Genomic DNA, 13,350 nt, shown 5'->3' with positions numbered 1-13,350 from the left:
TGTCTCGCAGAAGCACATTCCACACTGAGGGCCCCTACATGAGAAGGCTTGGGTTGGGGTTTGTTTTTAATATACTGTGAATGCACATTAAAAACTGCTTCAAATTTTTGTTTGAGCAGGCATAAATTTTAAGTAAATAAATAAATAAATACATGCATAATTGCATTATATTAATTGATGCTGCACACATTAGCTCCTCTTTGACCAAAACTGAGTGATTGGAAACATATTTCATCAGTTTCTCTAACACACACCTTGTTCCTAAGCCCTGTACTGTTTTACAAATTATAGATAGAACACTGAAATTGCTCTAGGCAGCCAATGCAATTGGGCTAGAAATGGTAAAATATGTTGCCTAGCTCTACAACCAATGGTGCTATAATCTGAAAGAACAGAATTTTGTTCAGTGAGTTCTTAGACAGCCCCGAAAATAGACCATTGCAGTAAACCAAATGGATAAAGATTACTGCATAGATATTTGAGACAAATTTGCTTTTGTTAAAAATTGGGTGAACTATATGAAGGTGATATAGATAGAAGGAACAAAGTGAAGAGGTCATTTTCCAAAGGTATCACACACGAAAAGGGACTTTTCGCCAGCAAAAAGTCCCTTTTTATGTGCGATACCTAGATCGGGGCGAGTTCTGGGCGGTATCCGCACTGGTAGGGGAGGAGTCGGGGCGGCACCGGGACGGACACCGCGAAGACATCGCTGACGGCGAAAAGGTAAGGCCCCTTATCACCATCAGTAATGCAGCCAATAGCACCAACTTTCACGGTGGCGCTATTGGTTTGCGAAAGCCGGCAGCGATAGCACTGCAGTGGTGCAATCGCTGCAGGCTTTCGCAAGCCCGCCCCCTGCTTCGCCCCCCCCTGCCCCCCGTTACCGCCGGATTTTCTAAGTTCTGCAAACTTAGAAAATCCAGGCCTGAGTGGTAAACCTCTTTTAAATAGATTCACACATTTGTAACATTGGCATAAACCTACCAAAAGAAGGTTGAGTTTTATGAAACTTTGGATCTACTTAAACTAGCTGACTTGGTAATTGCAACTATGTAAAAACGGGGCTCTGATACAGTTAACTATAAACATTCTGTTATAAATGTTGATTATTAAAATGTGAATTTTCATCTCTATAGGTACATAATTTTTAAAAAACAGCCTATTTTTTCAGTAGGCATAGACCAATCATCTTCCGGTCATTATTCATAATTGAACCTGATTCTCCCAAATTAGGGCTTAGAATAATTTCTGACAGAAAAATTCAGTTTAGAGGATCTGCATATCTGAGGAATATGGAGTGAACCCCTTTTACACAGGTTTTTAAACTAGCTGCAACTCTGAATATCAAAACATTTTCAGTGTCATTTCAATATGCATGAGAGGAAGGTGCAGGGTTTACTTCTGTTTCCTTGATGGGAGTGAGTTTTCATTTTCTTCAATTTCTTTGCAATTTCTTTCTTTTTATTCAGTGTGAAATATTTCACAGGGTTGCACACTAAACTGATCAATGTTCATGAAGCTGTCAAATGGTAAATTTATCAAGGTAAAGTTACCTGTACAACTTTAACCAAATATTCAATGGGAGAAGTCTTCCGCTGAATAAACTGAATTAACATTACCCAGATAGCATTCACTACTAGCTAGTTTACTGAAATAAACTTTAAAAAAAAAAAATCATTCGAATCCAGAAGAGACAGAGTCCTTCATTCTGATCCCAGTACATTAAAAATCATTGCAGATGTGCAGCCCCACCCTCCCAATCCCAATACATTAATAATGGTGGTGGGCGAGTAGCCCTCATGCTTCTGATTCCTATACAGCTGTGAAGCGAATAAAAAAGTGGTGCGTGACATGAACAAATGAATATTAAATACCAGTACAGGTGAGAGCTGTAACAGCATTTACTATTCAGGCCAATGGGGGAATGAAATAGCTTCTCCTCCTTCTGGTTTAGATTGGACCAGCTGACATGGTATTTGGTAGGTGTGTTGGAGAAACGTACCTAGCGGAACCATAAAATAAGATGAAAAAGTTATACTTACTGTGGGATTATTAGAAGGTAGACAAGACCAAATAAGGCAGCTAGAATCAAAGAGAGAATTACAGCACTGGTGAAGTATTCATCATGGAGCTGGTGATACTGCAAATGAGAAATATAAAAGGGTATTTTTTTTCCTGCAGCTACATGTAAATGTCAAAAGCAAAAGCAGAGGTATTTTGCCAGGGCTAATTTGTTACAAAATGCAAATATGCTAATTCTTTTCTGGTGCAATTTCCTCAAATTATTCCGAACAGAATGAGACCATATAGGGAAAAACTGATTAAAGCAGCATTTGCTCTATCCTTTGATCTCACCAGCAGAGCTCTTTCCACCTCCCTCCTGGCCAAGAATGATTATAATCAAGGCAGCAGTGAACTTGTTTGAGGAATATCCTTGATATCTATCTATCAATCTATTTATTTATGTATTTATCTAAACTATTTATAACCCACCCTTCCATAGTTCAGGGCGGATACAATCAAAGCATACACACATATCATTCAAACTTACATAAAAATCATATTTTTAAAAACTCAAAAAGGCTATGTGATGTTAAATTCCAGATTAAAAAGGTAAGTCTGGAGGGATTTTAAAAAATATTTGGGAACTTTGAGCCCTCTCAAGTCCAAAGGGTGGGAACAGTGGATTAAAAGGCTCGTTCCCTGGTTTCATCAAGTTGAGCAAGCCTTGCTGTTAGATTCTTTGTAATGATTGTGTGGATCTAGGACTTGTCTCTGTCTCTGGGCAATCCGTCTCCCATCCCCCTAAAGCAAGGTATCACTGGAGCACAGTGCTAGCAGTAGCAACCTTTTCGCTGTGTATGTCTAGAGTTTGGTCTGTATCTCCTAAAATCTATACCATCTTGGTGCCATAGTGCAGTGATTCAGAGCAAAAGTAGCCTCATAAGCTCTCTTTCTTTCTCTTGCTTTGTTGTTGTTGTTGATGTTCTGCAATAAGAGTGAGGTGATCTGCTGAATTTAAGATATTTGCAGGAGAGAGGCAAAACATTAAACACATTACAATTAGGGAGTAAGAAATATTATTGAAACATTAACACCTGTCAAAAAATACAAAATGAAAGAGGTGTATTATATTTATTTTTTTAAAAACATTTCTATATAGATTAAATTAATCATAAATGATGAACAAGGTACACTATTTTTTTTGTTTTGCACAAAGTTTGACCCCTGATGAAGACGGTTATTCCTTTTCAACATAGGCCTGTGTTGGGCAATTAAAAAAGATCTTTACTCAAGGCTTTCACTAAAATAATGTGACAAAGATTGGCTGGAAATATGCTGAGTGGTTTTTTGATAAGGTTTTGTGTTGGGGAATTACTTGTGATGTGGTTTTTATGAGTATCAGTATACAAATTGTTTTGTGAAAGGTTTGTATGAATAAAAAACATTTAAAAAATATTTATGACTATAAATGGGTACATGATATTATTGATGAGTGTGCTAGTTTTGAAAATGCCTGAAGTCCATTGAGTAGTAAGAGATATCAGATAAACATAAGCACCTATGCCAGCCATGGTCTGATACCGTGTTCATTGTTTATGACTAATTAATATATATAGAAAACATTAGAAAAAAAAAGCATAATACACCTCTTTTTCAATTTGTATTTTTTGACATTCAAACCTGTAAAATGTCTTACCTCTATATGCCCTAAGGTTAGCTGCCTAAAAGCTCCTAGATCACTCAGGGTATATACCAAACTGCATGCTTTGCTACTTTATTTATCCAGACTTGATTCCTCACTCTTCAGGAGGCCATCAAGGCAAACTACAAGCTTAGAAATAGAAACATACAATATCACCTTTTCCACCTTATAAAAACTGCATAATCCCTGAAAATACAGATCACTTTACGACCTGACTCTTTCATGTCCCCACTTTCCAGTTAGCCCCTACATACCTCCTCTTTATCTCATACTTGATTTAAAGACCACATGTTTATTTGTTTCCAAATGTACCAAATATTCTCTTTTCTGAAACCTACAGTTGGAGATCAATATTCAACTGCTAAGTTATATTCAGTCTCCCACTGAATTTACTTGACTAAAGCTGCACAGATAGTTAATCAGATAACTTGCTGGCTTTCTGAATATGGATATCCCTTAGTACTGAAAAAAATGTTGTCTTTTGCATGTAATTCACTAATATGAAAATGCATCCACTCAATAGAATCGAAAAGTGATGGAAAGTCACTTTTTTTTTCACAGATGTTTTCCTAGCAGACATACTACCCCACGACAGTCAGTTTGTCTAAACCTGCCTTAGAAGTTACAGTTACCAGCATTGTCACTTACTTTCCGCTCACGTTCAATCTGTTTATACTTTAGGGTAATGAAATTCAAGTCTGCCATCTCAGATTCTGTTCGTCGGGCCTCTATCAATCTGCCAATGTATCGGTTGACCCGGGTTCCTGGAGTGTTGTGTATAATGTTTGTGGAAAAGGAAGAGCGGTTCCTGAGTTTTTCAGAGGCTGTCCTTAGTGCTCTCCTCTGTGGCATAGGTAAAAGCAATAGGCATTAAAAATCTCTGTTTCGACAGAGCGAAATGTACTTTGTCTCACCTGGGTGTGTTTTTGAATGGCTATCTCAAAGTAGACGTTCACCAATAAAAGTCCGTTTGGAAAAATGAGATGTATGGTTGGTTTACAAAATGCTGCTTTATGATTTATCAATCATTCCATCTCAGCTTATCAGTTAAATAACTTTTTTCATATTTTACAATGGTTGTCCAATATACAGTAATGCATTAGGATTTAAGGTAATTTGTTCAGAAGCTATCATTAAACACAGTCCATCAAATTGCCTATTGATATCAGCTCCTGAAAGAACCAATCTGAGACTTGCAATATGTTCCAATGACTTTACCAGAATGCCACTTTAAAAATAATTTCCCTTAAAGGTGAGAAAGCATGATTTTTTTTCTCCAAATTTACTTTTGACAACTTATCATTCAAGGATGACTATACAATTATATTTTACTTTGACAACAATTATTTAACTCCACCAGTAAACCTGTCTTACTAAGACTAGAACATGATGTGCATACTAATGACATTTTTTGCTAGGTTTATTGTATGGAGTGTACAGTGTGTTCCATTATGAGAGTTCATTTTGAAAATATAAAAATATTACAAAAAGTAGCACAAATTAATTTTAAGCATTCTTGTTGAATTTGGATTCTCTCTAGACCATTAGGTTTTAACTAACATAGCATCACTGACATTAGTATGGGAGATCATGTCTACCTTCAAGAAATTCTTGAGAAACTGATCCCTCAGCTAGACATAAAGTTAGAGCTACATTTTCTCCATATATCAATAATTTAAGAGATTGATATTTTAAAAAATTACATTAAAAAATTAAAATGTATGTAGTATGCAAATGCAAACACAAAGAGGGCCATATTCAGAAAGATTTGCCCAGTAAAGTCCCAAAGTTAGCTCTACAAATTTGGTGTTTAAATATAGCTCCCCCTGACTAGCCAAGTTTTATCTGGATAAGTAATTATCTGGCTAAAAGCCAGATAAAAAAGAGGCATTCTGGGAAGTGTGCTGGGGTGGAACAAAGTTATGTGGCTAACTTTGGGGATTAATTTATAAATGTTTATCGTGTGTGTTAGGGCCTTATCGCGTGCAATAAGACCCTAACGCACGCGATAAACCCCTATCACATGCGAAAAGGGCCTTTTCGCATGTAATAGGATGCAAATTAGCTGGAGGGCAGGAGTCAGAGTAGGGAGGGGGAGGAGTCAGCCGCGGCACCACTGCCAGCAATAATGTGAGGAACATTATTGCCGGCAGTAGCGCGGCGAATAGCATCACCTTTTACGGTGGTGCTATTTGCACGAAATCGCACTGCTGTGATGCAAACGACTGTGACCTTTCACAGGCCCGCCCCCCCTGCCCCCTTTTTCGTGGGATTCATCATTCCATGAGAAATGATGAATCCAGCTCTTTGTTAGGGAAGTAAATAAAAGAAAGAGGAAAAAGAGGCCACTATAGTTTTCTAAAGAAGTAACTGAAAAGGTAAAGGAAAAAATATTAGTATTCATAAATTACAAGAGATCGCAGGAGGAAGAAAGGAAACAATATCTAGAAAAGCTAAGAGAAGCTGGGAAAGTAGTCAGGAAGCTTTGGAACAGTTTACCTATGGCTTTACAGAAGCAGCAAATCATTAAAATGTTGACAATTAAAAACACATCTGTTTCAAATGGCATTGTATTAAAATTAGTAATTTTCATTGACAGTAAAGGTGTTGTATATTGGGACAAACTTTAATTAATCAGGAACAAAACATTTTTTGGCAAATGTCTCAAACAAAGCGTCTATTTTTACTCCAAAGAATTAAAGATTATATTATAACAATTACAGAAAAATCTTTGGAATAAAAATAGACGCTTTGTTTGAGACACTTGCTCCTATTGACTTTGATAAACTTTAATTAATAACAGTGTTTTAGGAATAGCTCAGATTTGTATTTTATTTGTTGTTTTATATTTGCATTATGTTTTAGTAATGTATGTTTTATGCAAATTCTGTGATGTGATTTCTAGCTTTTATTCATTTGTTTTATCAATTTTAATGTTTAGTGTTTTGTTTTACATATTATGAATGTTTACTTATTAGCTGCCCAGAATATGGGATGGTGCAGCATACAAAAAGTTTTGTAAATAAATAAATAAGCTTGTTGGGCTGCCAGGACCTCTTCCCCCAGCTCAGCCCTTAACCTATCGCAGTCTGCATCTTTTGGGGGCAGGAGCAATCTCCAATTACTCCTGCCTGGCTGTTTCTTTATTGCAAAATGGTAGCTGGTAAACATGAGGCCAGTGCCACTTTGTTGTACAGCACACTACTTACTCACAACATAAGGACTCTGGCTTCAGGCTGACCCATAGCTGTTTTGGAATGTCAAAGCTAGGTAGGAGTGACTAGGGATCACTCCTACCCCCAGAAGTTTAAGACAGTGTTGGGGTAAGGGCTGGGGTGTGGTAGGAGCCCTGGGGGGCCTGCTGAATCCCTTTATTACATTGGGTTTGGTAAGAGGGAGTGAGGGATCAAATTGAGTCTCGGTATTTGGGGAGGGGGGTGTCCATCTCAGACCTAGGAGTTAAATTTCCAGTATTGTACCAACCAAAGCACTTTCATTTGTCCCCAGCCATACAAATATGCATATATATGCACCTTGACATTTGACCCCCATCCCCTTACCCCCATACACACATGGTGGAAGCAGGCTACAAAATAGATAGTGCAAGGAGAAAGCGAGCATGCACACTCACACAAACACAGACATCTCCCAGACCTTCCTCCTATGCTCAGTGCCAATCTTGCATTCAGCGCCATTGTGGCCATGAGTACAGTTCAGCTGTAGATGCCTGCCTCATTCTGGAAAGGCTTGGCATATAAACCTGAAGAGTAAGCTCTCTGGGGTGAGCATATACAGTTGAACAGTATGCAAGGCTATTTTGGGCACATGTCTTCCAGCTTCAAGCACCTAACTCCCTATTCCTGCTTTAAAGCATTTTGAAAAGCACGTTTGCATTAGTGCAGATTTTCAAGTTAACACATGTTTAGTGCTTCTTTTGTTTAGTGCTATTTTTTTCACTCCTGTTTGAGTTGTATCCAGTTAGCTTACTGCATCCTGTGGTACTGTTGGTTTCTATTATGCATGTCAGCCAAACCCTACGCTAAATATTAACTCCTGTTTAACGCAGGTTTTATTACATTGACCCATTAGTAATTTCCCTTCCCAGACAAGCTGCTGTGCTTACCTTACCTCTTGCTGGCTGCAGCTCTTGCAGTTTCACTTTCTTTGCTGGAGATTTGTTTTTCAGCCATTTTAAAAGTTTTTTTTTCTTGCGCTCATGGGCATGAACTTCCCTTCTCCAACCAAGGTATGATTCTGGTATTAATTTAGTGTTGTGACCCTTTTTGCTGGTTTATTGTGGCCCTTATTCCAGTGGAGTTTACCAGCTGACACCCCCCCCCCCCTCAGTCTTCACAGGAGGTCTTTATGTCAACTTCTATTCACATTTTTGGCTCTGTTCATTCTCCAGAGGCCAGATAGATTTGGGGGTGAATTGACCTAATCTACTAAATCTAAAATTCCTGTGACATTCTGCTGTCATTGGTTTGATAAAGTGCTTCTATTTTAATTGAATTGGCATTTCAAAGATAATTAGTGTGGCTTTATAATCTGCCCTCTGAACAAATCAATCTTTTGTCCTGACACTGAATTTTTTTCCCATTGGACACAGTTATTTGTTACTAATTCATCTGATGAGAATCACACACACACACACACACATTTTTTTTTCTTTTTTCCTTTCTTTTGACCTGGCAGTTTCCTCCAACTGAAAGGGAACCTGGACTTAGAAATGGCGACATGAGCATTTAGTCACAACTTTCACTTACTTTATACCCCTTCCCAACTTACTTTAGTCAGGTCACAGCAGTGACAGTCCTCGGCTGGAAGCCATGCATCAAGGCCCTTTCCAGAACTCTGCAATCATGGACCATGGGTCTGGCCACCGGGTACTGCCATTTCACCCTGGCTGTGATCTCTTCACCCCACCCCACCTCCAATTTCAGGGCTGTGAGCTGAGCACTGCCTCCATGGCATCCCCAAGTCCCTGCTGAACCAGGGAGTGGAAGACCTGAGCCAGGAATCGAACCCAAGCCCATTCACATGGCAGCGTGCAGCACTGCCACAGAGTCAGCAGGTTGGCCCCTATATTATTCCCTTAAGCTTGTACTTTTCCTGATGCACATCATTTACACAGAAATCATGGCACTACTGCTAATTTCTTCACTGGTTTCTCTGACAGCTCCCAGAGAAAAGGCCACGTTTCCTAAATGAGTGTTTCATGTCTAAAGTCTGAATACTCATTGTTCAACAGCCCCATTTTTTTTGTAGAATGCAATGCATTAGTAGTAATTTTTTTGTATTTGAGAACACTTGAAATGCAATTCATCTGAAGACATTTCAGAGTCACCAGTGTTCAGCAGCAATAATTTCCAGTAATTACAAAGAAGCCAAGGAATTATTTGAACTCTCTGATCTCGTAATTAAATAGTATGCTGAGGACTGGTGCTCCAGATTGAAATGAAAGCTATTATGTGATGGGCGGCTATTTTTAAAAAACAATATCTCAATGGTTAAATTTCACTTATGTTCCTTCTAACTAAAATGTCAAAACTCTGTTATCACTTAAAGTAGCAACTGTAATATTGTCAACTAAAAAATTCAAAGACCTGCTAGAAAAAAAGGTTACACAGTTTAACAGTTCAAACCCAATAAAACTAAATTGCTCTTCAGTGTGCAAGATAACATATACTGTGGGTGAATGTGCATTATCTTTTTATAACAGATGGGGCAGTTGCTGTCGTCAATGCTCATTCAGGAATAGCCATTACAACAGATATGTTTATTAACCAACGCTATAGCTACTATTACAAGCCAAAATAGATTTCTTTCTACATTTTTAGGTATTTATAGTAAAGCATACAAAATGAATATGCTGAATAGTTAAGTTAGTGAAAATAGGATTTTCATGGAATTACCACCCTGTGTTCTAGTCAATCAGATTACTTAAATATGAAAGTAGATGAAAATTAATGATACTGTAAGTGGTAGATCTCATGATAAAGAAAAGGCTCAAGATTTTAGTGTGTGTTACTATGAACCCAATAATCAGTGATTTTATTTTATTTTTTCATTTAACACAAAAAATATCCCCTTCCTCTTTGTGACTTAGATATTCTCAGCAACCTCTTCATTAATGCTAAATTTTTGGTATATTCATTTAGTTCATTTAGTCTTTGGGTTCATTTCCCAGTACAAAAGGACTTGTGGTGACTCAAATCATGGGTCACTTGATATCTATCTATCTATCTATATACTGTGCTCTGGACAAGAACTTAGGTCTCCTGTTCTATTTCCTGAAAATGTTTACTGATTATGGAATACATATAAACTTGGTCTTTAATGCATAGCCACATCTACCTTACCTTGTCGTCATCCTCGCATGTCATAACATTAGAGAAAGGGATCTCAGCTTTGAACATTTTACGACAATGCATAAGCTGGACCAGCAGGTAGCAAACTGTCTTGAACTTCATCCTTTTGGCAGGTTTTATATCTGAAAGAATCAGTCCTGGAAATATCTGTCAATAAAAAAGTGTACATGGTTAAAACAAAAAACGTAACTGCATACATGAACAATAGTAGCACTTTGTTTATACGGTGAGCAATAGGCTTGCACACTAATAGAGTTGACATTTTATGCAGAGAGTACAGCATAGATATTATGCCATTATAAAAAAAATACATTATGAAATTATACATTTATAACAAATGAATACAACAAAATATGTATTCCTTGTACAGTTATAGTTTGAAGAGAGGGATTCAGACCAGATTATCTCTATCAAAAGTAAACTGAAGCAGTAGAAAGAAAGAAAAAAGGAATTACTATGAAAGGCAAATTAAAGGTATGAAAATCAAAGTTATGATTCTGCTGAAGAATTGGAATACCTAAGCTAAAGAAAGTCTTGCATGCAATGGAGCTATTGGCAAATATTGTTATCAAGTAATAATGTCAAAGTACAGGAGTATTAATATACCCAACATACAAATACTAGACCACTATATTGGTGAAGCAGCCAGTAAAGCATGGAAGCCATTTTAATTTCTCAGTGTTGACAAGGTCCATTTCAAAGTTTGGATTTTGGTTTTGTTGAACAATTTTGCCTTTCAAACAAATAACAAATATGTATGTTATTTGTATATGAACTTTAGGCAAGGGACCTTCGTTTCCAGTTTTTATTTTATTTTTTTCTGGGAATTTCAATGTTTTAACAAAAAAATGTCAGTGGAAAAATTACTTTCCCATTGATTTTTCTCCTGTTTGTTATAACACAATCATTTTCCATTGAAATATTTTTTGTTATAACTATGAAATTTGAAGGAAAAATAAAAATTGAAATCAAAGGTCCCTGACTATAAATTTGTTATTTAATTAATAACTAGCGTTTATAGTTTCTTATACTTCATTTCTATTCATTAGTAGTGGAAACGTTTGTCAAAAATATTGAGCAAACAAGAAATCTATGCATGGTAACTCAAACCTCTTTTAAACTATGGAGTTAATGCACTAACCCATTGAGGGCTCTGCAGGAATGGCCCAGTAAAGCAGGATTTCTTTCTTGCAAAACCAGACTGTTTTCATATTGTATAAATGTAGGCAATTTTTTTGCAATAAAATGTTTCAAAATCCCAGACTTTATCACGAGAACACTCCTTAACTATACCTTGCCTAGGTATAGCTAAGTTTTGTGTAAAACATATTCTTTTGCCTTTTGCACAAAAATTTAACTATGTCAATATAGGTAACAAGCTCATTGCATTATTTTAGTCTTTTTGCATATATTTGTGCTTGAATGTGCTTGCATTTTCAAACACAAAATAGCATATATTAAATGTGCCAATAATATGCTTAATCATGTTAAAGTGTGCTAACAGTATGTGGTTTTCATGCATTATCATATTTGCAAAGGACAGTGAACTAGTACATCAGCCTCTATGTGAGGAGGTGTTTGGATAAACAAACTAACAGGGTCATTTATCAAATAGTGTTATGGCATTTTCGCATGCGTTAAGCACCTTTAACGCATGTGATAGCACCATAACGTATGGTGTGATGCAAATCAGAAAAAGAGGAGGAGTTAGGGGCAGGCTTTACTGTTTTGTGAAGCCCTATTGCACATCTTTAACTATACCTTTTTCAGTAGCAATAAGCTGTGCAATAGGTTGTGTTAAAGCTTTATTGCATGTGTTCTCAAATGCTGGATTTAGTGTGTGAGAGAGAAAGAGTACCTAGCTGTAATGCCCTCACACTAGATAGGTATTTATATCTCTATGGGAGGCCCATCTTGTAACTCGAGATGAGTTTAGGTATTAGTGTAGGGATTAGGGGCCACTTTGACATTCAAAGTGAGATGTACGAACAGAACAGTGCTCTCTTGTGAAGATTTGATGACCTTTGGAGTGAGGAAACTCACCCAAAGATGAGATTTGTGCAATGTTCTCTCAACCTAGCTTGAGGTTACCCAGGTAGAGAGTACATCAAGTTAGGTTGAGAGAATATTGCACAAATCTCATCTTTGGGTGCGTTTCCTCACTCCGAAGGTCATCAAATCTGTTGTAAATCCAGAAGTGGATCTTTGGGCCGACCGTTGATGGAAGACGGTCAGGAGGCAGTTCAGGTAAGCAGGCAGACAGGTAGACTGGCAGGCAGGCAGGAAGGCTGGCAGGCAAGCAGGTAGACTGGCAGGCAGGCAGGTAGATTGGCAGGTAGGCAGGTAGACTGGTAGGCAGGCTGGCAGGCAAGCAGGTAGACTGGTAGGCAGGCAGGTAGGCTGGCAGGCAGGCAGGTAGACTGGTAGGCAGGCAGGCTGGCAGGCAAGCAGGCAGACTGGCAGGCAGGCAGGTAGATTGGCAGGCAGGCAGGTAGACTGGTAGGCAGGCAGGCTGGCAGGCAAGCAGGTAGACTGGTAGGCAGGCAGGTAGACTGGCAGGCAGGCAGGCAGGCTGGCAGGCAAGCAGGCAGACTGGCAGGCAAGCAACTTTCTTGGTAACTGTGTTGTAAGGCAAGGAAACCTAGGAGACGCCGGGTTTAAATCCCCCCAGAATCTGATGTCACAGAAGGGGGTGACGTCATAGAAGGAGACGTGTCACAACAGTACCCCCCCTCTTACGCCCCCTCCTCAAGGGTCCGGGTTTATTGGGATTGTCATGATGAAACTGGGTTAACAGGGACTTGTCCAGTATATTTCGGGCAGGTTCCCAAGAGTCCTCCTCAGAGCCGCAGCCCTCCCAGGCCAATAGATACTCCCATCGGCGGTTGTGGAAGCGTATGTCCCGTACTTCCCGTACTTGGTAAACAGGATCTTCGTTTGGGGAGGTGGAGATCGCATCCGGTGTGAGCCAATGGAAATGGGAGAATATCCCTGGTTTCAACAACGACACATGAAATACGTTGTGGATGCGCATGGAGGATGGCAGACGAAGTCTATAGGACACCAGACCAACTCGTTCTGCCACCTGGAAAGGGCCGCAGTATCTGGATGCCAACTTACGTGATTGTCCAGCTAAGTGGAGATTCTTGGTACTTAACCATACTTTAGTACCGGGTAGAAGTGTTGGAGCGGCACGTCGGTGGCGGTTTGCACAGCTTTGTGCTTTCTTTGCTGCAGAGGTGAGGCGTCGCTGAAGGGCTCTCCAGAGAT

The 13,350-nt window shown here is 38.7% G+C and overlaps 1 protein-coding gene across 1 annotated transcript in view; it reads right to left on the bottom strand.

The window, feature by feature from the left end:
- ADCY1 (adenylate cyclase 1) overlaps positions 1-13,350 on the bottom strand; it is a 676,474-nt gene that overhangs the window by 227,231 nt on the left and 435,893 nt on the right. Inside the window, exons 11-13 of the mRNA XM_029587086.1 lie at positions 10,072-10,227; positions 4,358-4,552; positions 2,046-2,143 (exon numbers count right to left, since the gene is read on the bottom strand). Of these exons, the coding sequence (XP_029442946.1) occupies positions 2,046-2,143; positions 4,358-4,552; positions 10,072-10,227 (449 nt within the window). The remainder of the gene's footprint in view (positions 1-2,045; positions 2,144-4,357; positions 4,553-10,071; positions 10,228-13,350) is intronic.

This window comes from Rhinatrema bivittatum, chromosome 2 (genome assembly GCF_901001135.1).
Source record: "Rhinatrema bivittatum chromosome 2, aRhiBiv1.1, whole genome shotgun sequence".
NCBI lineage: Eukaryota > Metazoa > Chordata > Amphibia > Gymnophiona > Rhinatrematidae > Rhinatrema > Rhinatrema bivittatum.
The sequence above is the reverse complement of the archived record's forward strand: the minus strand, read 5'-3'. Positions and strand labels throughout refer to the sequence as shown.